The sequence below is a fragment of the Cherax quadricarinatus genome, chromosome 2 (genome assembly GCF_038502225.1).
Source record: "Cherax quadricarinatus isolate ZL_2023a chromosome 2, ASM3850222v1, whole genome shotgun sequence".
Taxonomy (NCBI): Eukaryota; Metazoa; Arthropoda; class Malacostraca; order Decapoda; family Parastacidae; genus Cherax; species Cherax quadricarinatus.
This window is the reverse complement of record NC_091293.1, coordinates 53,064,213-53,082,498: the sequence shown is the minus strand read 5'-3', so window position 1 is coordinate 53,082,498 and position 18,286 is coordinate 53,064,213. Positions and strand designations below refer to the sequence as shown.

Sequence of the window (18,286 nt, the reverse complement as noted above, 5' to 3'; positions counted from 1 at the left end):
GAGAATGCTGTTGTCATTAAGGTACTTAACTACTTGAGAATACACCGCCCTCTCCAGAATTTTAGATATTATACTGAGTATACTAACAGGTCTATAGTTGCTTACATCAGACCTATTATTTTTCTTGAAGATAGGAGTAACTCTGGCCTCCTTGAACCCCTCCGGTACGGTATTAGTGGTTATTGATAGATTTATTATGTGAGCAATAGGGATTGACAGTTCAAAAGCACCATCTTTTAGGAACTAGCTTGTTATGGTTTTTGATATTTGCACAATTTCTTAAAGGCATCGAAGGAGTGAGTGAAGGTAAATGATTCCTTCTGTGTCACCCTGCCTTGGTGAGAATTCATTCGTCGTTCACTGATGACAACATCCGGTTACCAACCGCTGCAGCCGGAGTACGAGACACAGGCACAACGAAGCTTATGAGCAAGGTGTCTTACCTCTGTTTCCCCCGCTCACTTAATAAATAGAGCTGCTCTACTGACGTGATAGCCGACTATTGCACATTGCATCCACGGAAAACATCTTATGTAAATGTGTTCAAAAACTCCTATCCAACTGGAAGCTATATCCGGTGTAATTAATTTTCAGTTCTGTTAAAATTTTAGTCTTATCCTTATAACTCAGGCATTGTTTAAAATATAAAATTGTTGAATTTTTATAATAATAATAATAATAATAATAATAATAATAATAATAATAATAATAATAATAATAATAATTATTATTATTATTATTATTATTATTATTATTATTATTATTATTATTATTATTATTACTACTATTATTATTATTATTTTAGCTCACCGGTTGTCTCCCACCGAGGAAGGGTGACTCGAAAAAAAAGAAACGTTTCCACAATCACTCACTTCATCACCGTCTTGGCAGAGGTGTGCCGATACTACAGCTCATCTGCCTCTCCAAACTGCAATATCCAACTCAACCTTCAGCGTGCAAGCACTGTATGTCTCACCTCTAGGACTCAAGTCCGGCTAACCAGTTTCTCTGAATCTCTTCTTGAATGTTACCTTTCTCACACACAAAGAACAAATATAGTCCACTACCAATGTGAGGTTAAATCAATATTATTTATCACCAACGTACGCGTATGTGCTTATTGCAGCAAGTTTATAGACGTGTAACAGTCACGACATGATTCTGAATGAAGGTAATCTTAACTACAAGCATGGAAGGTCGCCTTACCCTGGCGATAAGGGCGGTGGTAGCTCCAAGCAAAGGGAACACCGAGAGGATGATCAGCGTCAGCAGCCAGCCGTGAATGAAGGCGTTGACCAAAGAAGCCACGAAGTTGGTCATGAAGAACACGTACATGCCAACCTTCTCTCCGATACCCTCTTGCAGTTTGTTCAGGTCTCTGCAGACACAGAGACTCAGGATTACACAATATTGTTAACGCGTTCATAATAGTTTGTTTTTTCTTTGTTTGTGATATAAGTAGAACTAGAGATACCTACAAAGGATGTATTATTACTCGTTATTTTTATGTGTTCCTGTGCTTGTATCTGTTCATGCACCTGTTTGCCTATACACTTGTGCCTGCGATTATGTGTTTCTGTACCAGTGCTTGTATCAGTACCTGTGCTTGTATCAGTACCAGTGCTTGTATCAGTACCTGTGCTTGTATCACTACCTGTACTTGTATCAGTACCTGTGCTTGTACCAGTACCAGTGCTTGTATCAGTACCATTGCTTGTATCAGTACCAGTGCTTGTATCACTACCTGTACTTGTATCAGTAACTGTGCTTGTATCAGTACCAGTGCTTGTATCAGCACCAGTGCTTGTATCAGTACCTGTGCTTGTATCACTACCTGTACTTGTATCAGTACCTGCGCTTGTACCAGTACCAGAGCTTGTATCAGTACCAGTGCTTGTATCAGCATCAGTGCTTGTATCAGTACCTGTGCTTGTATCACTACCTGTACTTGTATCAGTACCTGCGCTTGTACCAGTACCAGAGCTTGTATCAGTACCAGTGCTTGTATCAGCATCAGTGCTTGTATCAGTACCTGTGCTTGTATCACTACATGTACTTGTATCAGTACCTGCGCTTGTACCAGTACCAGAGCTTGTATCAGTACCAGTGCTTGTATCAGCACCAGTGTTTGTATCAGTACCTGTGCTTGTATCAGTACCTGTACTTGTATCAGTACCTGTGCTTGTACCAGTACCTGTGCTTGTATCAGTACCTGTACTTTTATCAGTACCTGTGCTTGTACCAGTACCTGTGCTTGTATCAGTACCTGTGCTTGTGTCATTACCTGTACCTATGTTTGTACATGTATGTGACCTTGTGTTTGTATTTGCATACGTTTAAACTCAAATACAAATATAAGTAGAGATAGAACCACTGATACAGGCAGAGCTGAAAACATTACAAGAGACAGCGATGAACAGATTGGTACAGGGAGAGATAGACGCGTTAGCACAGGTAGAGAGAGAAAAACAGGTGAGGGCAAAAGTAACCACCAAAATAACATGAAAAGGCAAACATACTAATTCCTTGAAATTCAATAAGTATAACCAGTGGTACGAATATTAGTGGGTGTGCACGGGAGTAGAAGAGAGCTCGCATCAACGTCCTGAAAACTTACTCGGTGACTCTGCTAGCAAAATCGTTCGACTGGTGGGTGTCGAACCAGCCGATCTCCTGTCGGAGAATGCTTTGTAGGAACATCCCTCGCAGCCTGTACACCTGTGATGGGATACGTAAAATACTTAACGAATGATGCTCATAGATTTTCCTGTCTGCTGTTTGTCAGTCTGTCTATGAGCTTATTTATGTTCCTATTTATTCTATTTTCTGTTTATGTCACTTTTTTATAAGCTGGTTCATTATGCTGTAGGTTGACCATGGCTCAGTGACAGCGTATTCGGCTTACAATCGAAAGGCCTACGATCAATTTTAGTGAGAGGGGAAACTATGGGCAAGTCTTCTGAGAACTACAGCACCTGTTGACCTACCATACAGTAGGTAACCGGGTGCTAGTTGGCTGATGTGGGTCAACTTGAGGTGTAAAAATATGCCAATGATAGGGCTGGGCTTCGAAAATTTTGACCTTGCAAACAAAAAAATAAGATATATATTATATATGTATGTATATATATATATATATATATATATATATATATATATATATATATATATATATATATATATATATATATATATATATATATATATATATGTATATTTATATATACATATATATATATATATATATATATATATATATATATATATATATATATATATATATATATATATATATATATATATGTATATATATGTATATATATATATGTCGTGCCGAATATGTAAAACTGGTCAATTAGCAAGAACTCATTTAAAATTAAGTCCTTTCTGAAATTTTCTTTTATACGTTTAAAGATATATTTTTTTATTAATGTTAATGTAAAAAATTTTAATTTTGTTCCAAAAGAATCTTAGAAAACTTACCTAACCTTATTATAACAAGAACAATTTATTTTACCCTAACCCAACTAAATATATTTTTTATTTGTTTACAATAATTTAATACTAAACAAACACAGTGAAATATATTTTTTTCGTTAGGTTCAGAATGATTTTGGCAAAATTTCTGCATACACAAATTTTCACTTGTCCTGTATGGCAAGATGAACGTTGCTATTTAAGCCAAGATCGCAAGTTCTGTCTATTCGGCACGACAGGTCATGGTCGACAGGAATATAATTGAATCTTGTTTCATAAAAAGCAGTTTTGACAATAATATGAATATTTCCTTTGGTTTATATAAATTAGATCCATTTACAATTAATAGAATTTGGGAAGAATTTAATAATACATTGGACAAATAATAATTTTTAAAATTCTTATTTCTTGGGTAGAACAGTTTGTTGGTGGGTTGTGTGAAGGACCTGTCTAGTTGGGCCGGCGGGCCTGCTGCAGTGTTCCCTTTCTTATGAGTCGCGCGTCAGGCGTTTCTTTGTTGTGGGATCTGATAGTGAGGTGTGGGCTACCCCTTTATATACCTTCCTTTGATGCTTTACTTTCATTGTTCCTTGATAATGTGAGTAGTCACGAAAGCGCTTGGAATTTCTCTATTCTTTCTCAGTGGTTGTTTTGCATATTCTAAAATCACCTGTTTACTGTGATCTTATATATATATATATATATATATATATATATATATATATATATATATATATATATATATATATATATATATATATATATATATATATATATATATATATATATATTACATAATATGGCACAGAAGATTTAAGAGATACATTGTTGATATAAACGTGGCATATACGGTACATGTTGTTACGTGTGTATCACCGATTATATATATATATATATATATATATATATATATATATATATATATATATATATATATATATATATATATATATATATATATATATATATATATATATAAAAAGTCAAGTAAATGAAAGAAACACAAAATAAATGGCGTTACTTCCTCTCATTAAAGATTGTATTATGTTAATAGAAAAAATACTATCATAAACATTTACTTGATGGTTTGCTTATCATTTTTGTTAATTTAAGCTCCACCGTTACAGAGAATTTTTTTTATTTACATCAAATAAAAATATTTTTTAAAATCTTTCATTTAATTTAACAAATTCATATCTCTCCCATGAGGTTCCTTAGTTAATTAAGTTTCAAGCCTACCGACTGCTAGAGTTATTAGGGCTAAAATTCAGCTAATCACAACAAAGAAGGATACAAACATTTTTGGGAAAGTATTACGATTATTATTATAACTACATGTACAGGAAAGTTTAACGGGCAGAGTGGTGCAGCGCTTGGGAATGAGGTGCAGTCAAATTTGATCTAGTGAAGAGGATCTAGAGCCCTTCACAAGCATCCAGGCACCTTTTTAAAGAGACTAACTTTAGGAATATTTTAATACCTAATTTAGTGATTAAAACACTCTCACTCTACATATATATATATATATATATATATATATATATATATATATATATATATATATATATATATATATATATATATATATATTGCAAATATCGGAAAGCAAGCGATACAGGATGCAAAAGACCACGGGGGGAGTAGAAGACAGTCCAGTGGGAACGTACTTGCTTGGACATCCTCCTCTTTTCTGGAATTTTGCAAGCACCTGATGATGTGTTGATTGCAACACGAAAGGGAGGAGGAAGTTCGGGTGAGATATAAGCGACTATTGGCAGAAAGGTGGGCTAGTGCAAAGATGAGTAGTGGGGGGGGGTTGAAGAGGGTTGGAATAGTTTTAAAAATGCAGTATTAGAATGTGGGGCAGAAGTTTGTGGTTATAGGGGGGTGGGGGCAGGAGGAAAGAGGAGTGATTGGTGGAATGATGAAGTAAAGGGTGTGATAAAAGAGAAAAAGGTAGCTTATGAGAGGTTTTTACAAAGCAGAAGTGTTATAAGAAGAGCAGAGTATATGGAGAGTAAAAGAAAGGTAAAGAGAGTGGTGAGAGAGTGCAAAAGGAGAGCAGATGATAGAGTGGGAGAGGCACTGTCAAGAAATTTTAATGAAAATAAGAAAAAAATTTGGAGTGAGTTAAACAAGTTAAGAAAGCCTAGGGAAAATATGGATTTGTCAGTTAAAAACAGAGTAGGGGAGTTAGTAGATGGGGAGATGGAGGTATTGGGTAGATGGCGAGAATATTTTGAGGAACTTTTAAATGTTAAGGAAGAAACAGAGGCAGTAATTTCATGCACTGGTCAGGGAGGTATACCATCTTTTAGGAGTGAAGAAGAGCAGAATGTAAGTGTGGGGGAGGTACGTGAGGCATTACGTAAAATGAAAGGGGGTAAAGCAGCTGGAACTGATGGGATCATGACAGAAATATTAAAAGCAGGGGGGGATATAGTGTTGGAGTGGTTGGTACCTTTGTTTAATAAATGTATGAAAGAGGGGAAGGTACCTAGGGATTGGCGGAGAGCATGTATAGTCCCTTTATATAAAGGGAAAGGGGACAAAAGAGACTGTAAAAATTATAGAGGAATAAGCTTACTGAGTATACCAGGAAAAGTGTACGGTAGGGTTATAATTGAAAGAATTAGAGGTAAGACAGAATGTAGGATTGCGGATAAGCAAGGAGGTTTCAGAGTGGGTAGGGGATGTGTAGATCAGGTGTTTACATTGAAGCATATATGTGAACAGTATTTAGATAAAGATAGGGAAGTTTTTATTGCATTTATGGATTTAGAAAAGGCATATGGCGTCAGGCGTTTCTTTGTTGTGGGATCTGATAGTGAGGTGTGGGCTACCCCTTTATATACCTTCCTTTGATGCTTTACTTTCATTGTTCCTTGATAATGTGAGTAGTCACGAAAGCGCCTGGAATTTCTCTAGTCTTTCACAGTGGTTGTTTTGCATATTCTAAAATCACCTGTTTACTGTGATCTTATATATATATATATATATATATATATATATATATATATATATATATATATATATATATATATATATATATATATATTATATTATATTATATTACATAATATGGCACAGAAGATTTAAGAGATACATTGTTGATATAAAGGTGGCATATACGGTACATGTTGTTACGTGTGTATCACCGATTATGTATATATATATATATGTATATATGTATATATGTATATATATATGTATATATATATATATATATATATATATATATATATATATATATATATATTAAAAAGTCAAGTAAATGAAAGAAACACAAAATAAATGGCGTTACTTCCTCTCATTAAAGATTGTATTATGTTAATAGAAAAAATACTATCATAAACATTTACTTGATGGTTTGCTTATCATTTTTGTTAATTTAAGCTCCACCGTTACAGAGAATTTTTTTTATTTACATCAAATAAAAATATTTTTTAAAATCTTTCATTTAATTTAACAAATTCATATCTCTCCCATGAGGTTCCTTAGTTAATTAAGTTTCAAGCCTACCGACTGCTAGAGTTATTAGGGCTAAAATTCAGCTAATCACAACAAAGAAGGATACAAACATTTTTGGGAAAGTATTACGATTATTATTATAACTACATGTACAGGAAAGTTTAACGGGCAGAGTGGTGCAGCGCTTGGGAATGAGGTGCAGTCAAATTTGATCTAGTGAAGAGGATCTAGAGCCCTTCACAAGCATCCAGGCACCTTTTTAAAGAGACTAACTTTTGGAATATTTTAATACCTAATTTAGTGATTAAAACACTCTCACTCTACATATATATATATATATATATATATATATATATATATATATATATATATATATATATATATATATATATATATATATATATATATATATATATATATATATATTGCAAATATCGGAAAGCAAGCGATACAGGATGCAAAAGACCACGGGGGGAGTAGAAGACAGTCCAGTGGGAACGTACTTGCTTGGACATCCTCCTCTTTTCTGGAATTTTGCAAGCACCTGATGATGTGTTGATTGCAACACGAAAGGCCTAGAGCTATCATTTTACTGCCCCCGTGGTTGGTTTGCATATATATATATATATATATATATATATATATATATATATATATATATATATATATATATATATATATATATATATAGGTAGTAGGTTGATAGACAGGAACCACCCAGGGAGGTACTACCGTCCTGCCAGGTGAGTGTAAAACGAAAGCCTGTGATTGTTTTACATGATGGTAGGATTGCTGGTGTCTTTTGTCTGTCTCATAAATATGCAAGATTACAGGCATGTCTTGCTACTTCTACTTACACTTAGGTCACACTACACATACATGTACACATTTATTTATACACACTCATCTGAGTTTTCTTTGATTTTATCTTAATAGTTCTTGGTCTTATTAATTTTCCTTTTATATCCATGGGGAAGTGGAATAAGAATCTTTCCTCCGTAAGCCATGCGTGTTGTAAAAGTCAACTAAAATGCCGGGAACAATGGGCTAGTAACCCCTTTTCCTGTAAAGATTACTAAAAAGAAGAAGAAGAAGAAAATTGTCAAAGTGGGAAGTCTGAATGTGCGCGGATGTTGTGCAGATGATAAGAAAGAGATGATTGTGGATGTTATGAATGAGAAGAAGCTGGATGTCCTGGCTATAAGTGAAACAAAGCTGAAGGGGGTGGGAGAGTTTCAGTGGAGAGGAATAAATGGGATTAGGTCATGGGTTCAAATAGAGTTAGAGCTAAAGAAGGAGTAGCAATAATGTTGAAGGATACGCTATGGCAGGAAAAGAGGGACTATAAATGTATTAATTCAAGGATTATGTGGAGTAAAATAAAGATTGGATGTGAAAAGTGGGTTATAATAAGCGTGTATGCACCTGGAGAAGAGAGAAGTGTAGAGGAGAGAGAGAGATTTTGGGAAATGTTGAGTGAATGCGTGGGGAGTTTTGAATCAAGTGTGAGAGTAATGGTGGTTGGGGATTTCAATGCTAAAGTGGGTAAAAATGTTATGGAGGGAGTAGTAGGTAAATTTGGGGTGCCAGGGGTAAATGTAAATGGGGAGCCTTTAATTGAGCTATGTGTAGAAAGAAATTTGGTAATAAGTAATACATATTTTATGAAAAAGAGGATAAATAAATATACAAGGTATGATGTAGCACGTAATGAAAGTAGTTTATTAGATTATGTATTGGTGGATAAAAGGTTGATGGGTAGGCTCCAGGATGTACATGTTTATAGAGGGGCAACTGATATATCGGATCATTATTTAGTTGTAGCTACAGTTAGAGTAAGAGGTAGATGGGAAAAGAGGAAGGTGGCAACAACAAGTAAGAGGGAGGTGAAAGTGTATAAACTAAGGGAGGAGGAAGTTCGGGTGAGATATAAGCGACTATTGGCAGAAAGGTGGGCTAGTGCAAAGATGAGTAGTGGGGGGGTTGAAGAGGGTTGGAATAGTTTTAAAAATGCAGTATTAGAATGTGGGGCAGAGGTTTGTGGTTATAGGGGGGTGGGGGCAGGAGGAAAGAGGAGTGATTGGTGGAATGATGAAGTAAAGGGTGTGATAAAAGAGAAAAAGGTAGCTTATGAGAGGTTTTTACAAAGCAGAAGTGTTATAAGAAGAGCAGAGTATATGGAGAGTAAAAGAAAGGTAAAGAGAGTGGTGAGAGAGTGCAAAAGGAGAGCAGATGATAGAGTGGGAGAGGCACTGTCAAGAAATTTTAATGAAAATAAGAAAAAAATTTGGAGTGAGTTAAACAAGTTAAGAAAGCCTAGGGAAAATATGGATTTGTCAGTTAAAAACAGAGTAGGGGAGTTAGTAGATGGGGAGATGGAGGTATTGGGTAGATGGCGAGAATATTTTGAGGAACTTTTAAATGTTAAGGAAGAAACAGAGGCAGTAATTTCATGCACTGGTCAGGGAGGTATACCATCTTTTAGGAGTGAAGAAGAGCAGAATGTAAGTGTGGGGGAGGTACGTGAGGCATTACGTAAAATGAAAGGGGGTAAAGCAGCTGGAACTGATGGGATCATGACAGAAATGTTAAAAGCAGGGGGGGATATAGTGTTGGAGTGGTTGGTACCTTTGTTTAATAAATGTATGAAAGAGGGGAAGGTACCTAGGGATTGGCGGAGAGCATGTATAGTCCATTTATATAAAGGGAAAGGGGACAAAAGAGACTGTAAAAATTATAGAGGAATAAGCTTACTGAGTATACCAGGAAAAGTGTACGGTAGGGTTATAATTGAAAGAATTAGAGGTAAGACAGAATGAGCGGATGAGCAAGGAGGTTTCAGAGTGAGTATGAGATGTGTAGATCAGGTGTTTACATTGAAGCATATATGTGAACAGTATTTAGATAAAGATAGGGAAGTTTTTATTGCATTTATGGATTTAGAAAAGGCATATGATAGAGTGGATAGAGGAGCAATGTGGCAGATGTTGCAAGTATATGGAATATGTGGTAAGTTATTAAATGCTGTAAAGAGTTTTTATGAGGATAGTGAGGCTCAGGTTAGGGTGTGTAGAAGAGAGGGAGACTACTTCCCGGTAAAAGTAGGTCTTAGACAGGGATGTGTAATGTCACCATGGTTGTTTAATATATTTATAGATGGGGTTGTAAAGGAAGTAAATGCTAGGGTGTTCGGGAGAGGGGTGGGATTAAATTTTGGGGAATCAAATTCAAAATGGGAATTGACACAGTTACTTTTTGCTGATGATACTGTGCTTATGGGAGATTCTAAAGAAAAATTGCAAAGGTTAGTGGATGAGTTTGGGAATGTGTGTAAAGGTAGAAAGTTGAAAGTGAACATAGAAAAGAGTAAGGTGATGAGGGTGTCAAATGATTTAGATAAAGAAAAATTGGATATCAAATTGGGGAGGAGGAGTATGGAAGAAGGGGATGGATTTATGAAGGATGAGGTTAATCATAGAATTGATGAGGGAAAAAAGGTGAGTGGTGCATTGAGGTATATGTGGAGTCAAAAAACGTTATCTATGGAGGCAAAGAAGGGAATGTATGAAAGTATAGTAGAACCAACACTCTTATATAGGTGTGAAGCTTGGGTGGTAAATGCAGCAGCGAGGAGACGGTTGGAGGCAGTGGAGATGTCCTGTTTAAGGGCAATGTGTGGTGTAAATATTATGCAGAAAATTCGGAGTGTGGAAATTAGGAGAAGGTGTGGAGTTAATAAAAGCATTAGTCAGAGGGCAGAAGAGGGGTTGTTGAGGTGGTTTGGTCATTTAGAGAGAATGGATCAAAGTAGAATGACATGGAAAGCATATAAATCTATAGGGAAAGGAAGGCGGGGTAGGGGTCGTCCTCGAAAGGGTTGGAGAGAGGGGGTAAAGGAGGTTTTGTGGGCAAGGGGCTTGGACTTCCAGCAAGCGTGCGTGAGCGTGTTAGATAGGAGTGAATGGAGACGAATGGTACTTGGGACCTGACGATCTGTTGGAGTGTGAGCAGGGTAATATTTAGTGAAGGGATTCAGGGAAACCGTTTATTTTCATATAGTCGGACTTGAGTCCAGGAAATGGGAAGTACAATGCCTGCACTTTAAAGGAGGGGTTTGGGATATTGGCAGTTTGGAGGGATATGTTGTGTATCTTTATATGTGTATGCTTCTAGACTGTTGCATTCTGAGCACCTCTGCAAAAACAGTGATAATGTGCGAGTGTGGTGAAAGTGTTGAATGATGATGAAAGTATTTTCTTTTTGGGGATTTTCTTTCTTTTTTGGGTCACCCTGCCCCGGTGGGAGACGGCCGACTTGTTGAAAAAAAAAAAAAAAAAAAAAAAAAAAAAAATATATATATATATATATATATATATATATATATATATATATATATATATATATATATATATATATATGCTTAACAATTCGCAAACAGGCGAAATTATTTACAAACATTGTCTCTACGTCCACAGCAGGACTCGAACCTGGTAACTCTGAATCAGAGTCCTCAGTACTTTACCACGAGACCAGACCTGCGATAAGTGTGGGCGCTTAGCCGAAGCTCAGGATTCGATGAAATAACTTTCAAAACGAGCTTGGTGCCCGGGGGTATGGTGCCCGGGGGTATGGGGAAACATCGCTTAACTTCGGCTAAGCGCCCATACTTATCGCAGGTATAGTCTCGTGGTAAAGTACTGTGGACTCTGATACAGAGTTAGCAGGTTGCGTCCCGCTGTGGACGTAGAAACAATGTATATATATATATATATATATATATATATATATATATATATATATATATATATATATATATATATATATATATATATATATATATATGTATATACATGTATATATACAGTAGTATGCAAATGAATTGTGTCAGCAGTAAATTTTCTGATTATCATATAATGTGTCTTAGCCTCCTACTTAATAATGTATTTGAGTTATTTTCTTTTCAGAAGAGTTTGTTACCGACTTCTGGCAACTATCCAACTGTGATGTTACCCAACAGTTCTCATCAGTGCTACAACACCTGTTGCTCTGTGAGGCTATTCCTGCAAGCGTGCTCCATGAGTGAATGTGGTTTCGCCAAATTCTCCCCTTCATTTCATAATTACTGCTGAATTTCATGATGGATGTTACACCTAGGAAACATGCAAGTATTGTAGCTCTTAGAAAACATGCTGATATAGAGTATCAAACAAATCGCTGAAAATTTGAGCCTAGTAAAGTCAACTGCTGGAAGAATTCTGAAAACACTGGTGATAGAGAAGCACTGCGTCAAAGATGTGAAAGAAAACACACGACAACACTTAACGGTGACAAGGTTATTATAAGAAATTGTATGAAGGATCCCAAGGAAACCAGTAAAGATCAACATGAGAGATTTGGCTTCATCTGGCATAAATGTTGGTTCTTCAACTGCTCCCTGAAGTTAACAGACCTGACAGAAAGTCCACAAAGAGAAAATTATTAATTGCTGTCATGAAGAGAAAACGGTTGTGGTGGGCATTCGATCATAAAGGATGGACGAGAGATGAATGGAGTAAAGTTAATTATTAGATGAAGCTATGTTGAAGTGCATAGGTACAGATCAGTGGTAGTGAGTCGGGGCGAACGCGAACTTCTTTGGAACGGACACATTCTACAAGCGCGAAAACGCACTCCTAAGATGTTTTTGGGTAGTTTTCCTGCTAAAGGCCCTGGACCGCTTGTGACAATTACAACGCAATCCCAGCAACTCATTTGCTTCCCATTCTGGATAGAGACTTTCCTGATGAAAAAGGCATTTTCCAGCAGGATCTTGCTTCATATCACACTTCCAGAAAAATGCTGATGTTCTGCGGAGAGAGTGGGCTAAACGTTTTATAACGGACTGGAAACTCTACTGACCTCAACTCATTTGACAATCTGTGGGCAATAACTAAACGCAGGTTCGCGAAACATGACTGTTCAACTGTGGGGAAGCTAACTGCTGCTCTTATTAGGACCTTGTAACTCGACGAACAACTTTCAAAAATGTGTTCAACATTCGTTGAGTCTATGCCAAAGCGTGTAGCAATGCTTATAAAAGCAAAGAGTAATCATATCTCTTGTTAAATCAATTATCTTTCATATCATTGTCATGTATTTTTTATTTTTTATTCGCCGGTATTCTCTAGGCCATTTTTCAAATAAGCATTAATTTTTCAAATAAATGTCTTATTAATATGAAGACTACTGTTTATATATATAAATATGCAAAACAACCACTCTGAAAGAATAGAGAATTTCCAAGCGCTTTCGTGACTACTCACATTATCAAGGAACTATCATAGTTCCTTGATAATGTGAGTAGTCACGAAAGCGCTTGGAATTTCTCTATTCTTTCAGAGTGGTTGTTTTGCATATTCTGAAATCAGCTGTTTAATATATATATATATATATATATATATATATATATATATATATATATATATATATATATATATATATATATATATATATATATATATATATATATATATTATTTTTTATTATTATCACACTGGCCGATTCCCACCAAGGCAGGGTGGCCCGAAAAAGAAAAACTTTCACCATCATTCACTCCATCACTGTCTTGCCAGAAGGGTGCTTTACACTACAGTTTTTAAACTGCAACATTAACACCCCTCCTTCAGAGTGCAGGCACTGTACTTCCCATCTCCAGGACTCAAGTCCGGCCTGCCGGTTTCCCTGAATCCCTTCATAAATGTTACTTTGCTCACACTCCAACAGCACGTCAAGTATTAAAAACCATTTGTCTCCATTCACTCCTATCAAACACGCTCACGCATGCCTGCTGGAAGTCCAAGCCCCTCGCACACAAAACCTCCTTTACCCCCTCCCTCCAACCCTTCCTAGGCCGACCCCTACCCCGCCTTCCTTCCACTACAGACTGATACACTCTTGAAGTTATTCTGTTTCGCTCCATTCTCTCTACATGTCCGAACCACCTCAACAACCCTTCCTCAGCCCTCTGGACAACAGTTTTGGTAATCTCGCACCTCCTCCTAACTTCCAAACTACGAATTCTCTGCATTATATTCACACCACACATTGCCCTCAGACATGACATCTCCACTGCCTCCAGCCTTCTCCTCGCTGCAACATTCATCACCCATGCTTCACACCCATATAAGAGCGTTGGTAAAACTATACTCTCATACATTCCCCTCTTTGCCTCCAAGGACAAAGTTCTCTGTCTCCACAGACTCCTAAGTGCACCACTCACTCTTTTTCCCTCATCAATTCTATGATTCACCTCATCTTTCATAGACCCATCCGCTGACACGTCCACTCCCAAATATCTGAATACGTTCACCTCCTCCATACTCTCTCCCTCCAATCTGATATTCAATCTTTCATCACCTAATCTTTTTGTTATCCTCATAACCTTACTCTTTCCTGTATTCACCTTTAATTTTCTTCTTTTGCACACCCTACCAAATTCATCCACCAATCTCTGCAGCTTCTCTTCAGAATCTCCCAAGAGCACAGTGTCATCAGCAAAGAGCAGCTGTGACAACTCCCACCCTGTGTGTGATTCTTTATCTTTTAACTCCACGCCTCTTGCCAAGACCCTCGCATTTACTTCTCTTACAACCCCATCTATAAATATATTAAACAACCACGGTGACATCACACATCCTTGTCTAAGGCCTACTTTTACTGGGAAAAAATTTCCCTCTTTTCTACATACTCTAACTTGAGCCTCACTATCCTCGTAAAAACTCTTCACTGCTTTCAGTAACCTACCTCCTACACCATACACTTGCAACATCTGCCACATTGCCCCCCTATCCACCCTGTCATACGCCTTTTCCAAATCCATAAATGCCACAAAGACCTCTTTAGCCTTATCTAAATACTGTTCACTTATATGTTTCACTGTAAACACCTGGTCCACACACCCCCTACCTTTCCTAAAGCCTCCTTGTTCATCTGCTATCCTATTCTCCGTCTTACTCTTAATTCTTTCAATTATAACTCTACCATACACTTTACCAGGTACACTCAACAGACTTATCCCCCTATAATTTTTGCACTCTCTTTTATCCCCTTTGCCTTTATACAAAGGAACTATGCATGCTCTCTGCCAATCCCTAGGTACCTTACCCTCTTCCATACATTTATTAAATAATTGCACCAACCACTCCAAAACTATATCCCCACCTGCTTTTAACATTTCTATCTTTATCCCATCAATCCCGGCTGCCTTACCCCCTTTCATTTTACCTACTGCCTCACGAACTTCCCCCACACTCACAACTGGCTCTTCCTCACTCCTACAAGATGTTATTCCTCCTTGCCCTATACACGAAATCACAGCTTCCCTATCTTCATCAACATTTAGCAATTCCTCAAAATATTCCCTCCATCTTCCCAATACCTCTAACTCTCCATTTAATAACTCTCCTCTCCTATTTTTAACTGACAAATCCATTTGTTCTCTAGGCTTCCTTAACTTGTTAATCTCACTCCAAAACTTTTTCTTATTTTCAACAAAATTTGTTGATAACAGCTCACCCACTCTCTCATTTGCTCTCTTTTTACATTGCTTCACCACTCTCTTAACCTCTCTCTTTTTCTCCATATACTCTTCCCTCCTTGCATCACTTCTACTTTGTAAAAACTTCTCATATGCTAACTTTTTCTCCCTTACTACTCTCTTTACATCATCATTCCACCAATCGCTCCTCTTCCCTCCTGCACCCACTTTCCTGTAACCACAAACTTCTGCTGAACACTCTAACACTACATTTTTAAACCTACCCCATTCCTCTTCGACCCCATTGCCTATGCTCTCATTAGCCCATCTATCCTCCAATAGCTGTTTATATCTTACCCTAACTGCCTCCTCTTTTAGTTTATAAACCTTCACCTCTCTCTTCCCTGATGCTTCTATTCTCCTTGTATCCCATCTACCTTTTACTCTCAGTGTAGCTACAACTAGAAAGTGATCTGATATATCTGTGGCCCCTCGATAAACATGTACATCCTGAAGTCTACTCAACAGTCTTTTATCTACCAATACATAATCCAACAAACTACTGTCATTTCGCCCTACATCATATCGTGTATACTTATTTATCCTCTTTTTCTTAAAATATGTATTACCTATAACTAAACCCCTTTCTATACAAAGTTCAATCAAAGGGCTCCCATTATCATTTACACCTGGCACCCCAAACTTACCTACCACACCCTCTCTAAAAGTTTCTCCTACTTTATATATATATATATGTGTGTGTGTGTGTGTGTGTGTGTGTGTGTGTGTGTGTGTGTGTGTGTGTGTGTGTGTGTGTGTGTGTGTGTGTGTGAGAACACACACACACACACACTCCGCGAACACACACACACACACAAGTTTTCTCACAAATCTATACATAAAACTCTAAGATTAATTATGATCTACAGCGCTGTACAGTGGAACCTCAGCACACACACACACACACGCATGCATATACAACATGCCTAGTGTCTAATCGACATGTGCCTGGGACAAAATGGTAACTAACACACACTAACACACTCAAAAGGCAAAGTGCTAAATTGACAAGTGCCTATGACAAAATGGTAACTAAGACACACACACATAGGTACAACACTCGTAAACAAGCTATCAAGCAAATACAAAACAGGCCACTGGGGAGATGAAGCGCTAGTACTTTCTACAGCGCTTCCACACTCACTCACCTTACGTACCCCCAGGGTTGGGTACGAGAGTGCCATCATTCTTGTCAAGCAGAGTAAGATATCGATAAGGATAGTTGACAAACAGCGAATCTAGTGCCGAAGTGCAATTAAATTTAGTAGCCAGCGATTTCTGAGTAATATTTGACTGTGTAGCAGTTGGTATAATGTCTGAAAGGGACGTATATTACTCGTTGTTAAGCTGCTAATGAAGTATAGCCTCGTTTCAGAATTATCTAGAATCCCACAAATATGTGTGTGTGGGGAGGGTGCGTGAGACAGTGGGTAGAATGAAAGAGGGTGAAGTGGCTGGGATAGACATAGCAACAGCAAGAATCCTCCTGAAAACAGTAAACCCTGCCATCACATAGTCTCTCTTGGTAATACTACACAAAGCACATTACAGAGAATGAACATTGAAACAGGCCTTCTCTATCCAGCGTCCAATATAAATATTTGTGTAACCTATTTTTATGTTACCCAAGTTATAGCTTTTATATCATTTTACTCTTGAGCGAGTTAATTGTTCTAACATATTGTATTACTACTACAACTACTGCTACAACTTATCTCACTACTACTACTACTACCTCACTCTGAGCCTATGTACACCCTCTGTGACTATGTACTGTTTGTAACGGCTTGACAAAGCTCCTGGAGAGCGAAACGTTGCCTCAATAAAAATGTCACATTAATTGCACTTGTGTCCTTTTACTTTACATATTGTCGGTAATTCTACCAACTTTATTACAAGCAGATGAGGATGTAGTGTTGGAGTGTTGGTGTGTTTGCTCAATAAATACATAGATTGGCAAAGAGTGTACACAGTTCCTTTGTATAAAGAAGAAAGGGGACAAAGGAACATGTACGAATTGTAAGTGGATAAGCCTGCTGAGTGTACCACGTAAGGTTTAAGGTAAGATTATAATTTAAAGGGTTAGGGTAAGACAGAAAGTAAGATTGCAAAGGAGCAAGAAGGATATAGGAATAGTAAGGGATGTGTAGTCCGAGTGTTTGTACTGATGTTAGCGAACAGTACTTAGATAAGGGTAAAAAAGTGTCTGTTATATTTATGGATTTAGAAAAGACATATGACAAGGTGAAGAGGAGGGAAATGCAGATGTTGCGAAAGTATGGAATAGGAGGAAGGTTATCAAAAGTATTTCAGTTTTTTATGGGGAGAGTGAAGCGCTGGTTAGAATACATAGGAAGGATTGGGGCTATTTCCCAGTGGAAGTAGGACTTAGTCAAAGATGGGAGATGTTATTATTGTTGTTTAATTCATTTAGAGATATGATTGTGAAAGAAGCGAATACTAGGGTGCTGAGAACGGATGAGGGATTGAAATATGTTGGAACTAATGTAAAATGGGAATTATCATCAGTTGTTCTTTGCTGATGACACAATTCTTATACGGAAGTCTGAACACAAGTTACAAATGTTGTTGGAAGAATTTGGGAGGGTGTGTAAAAGAAGGAAATTAAAAATGAAAATAGAAAAGAGGAAGATAATGATGGTAATAAAAAGTGTACGCAATCCCAGATTGAATATCAGATTCGATGAAGGGGTTATGGAGGAATTGGAAGTATATAGATTTTTGGGAGAGGACGTGTCAGCA

General features: G+C 37.1%; 1 protein-coding gene across 1 annotated transcript in view; it reads right to left on the bottom strand.

Annotated features, from left to right (window-relative positions):
- Positions 1-18,286, bottom strand: part of LOC128684142 (ATP-dependent translocase ABCB1-like) — a 214,921-nt gene that overhangs the window by 135,626 nt on the left and 61,009 nt on the right. Inside the window, exons 7-8 of the mRNA XM_070089690.1 lie at positions 2,618-2,718; positions 1,207-1,378 (exon numbers count right to left, since the gene is read on the bottom strand). Coding sequence (XP_069945791.1) covers positions 1,207-1,378; positions 2,618-2,718 — 273 coding nt within the window. The remainder of the gene's footprint in view (positions 1-1,206; positions 1,379-2,617; positions 2,719-18,286) is intronic.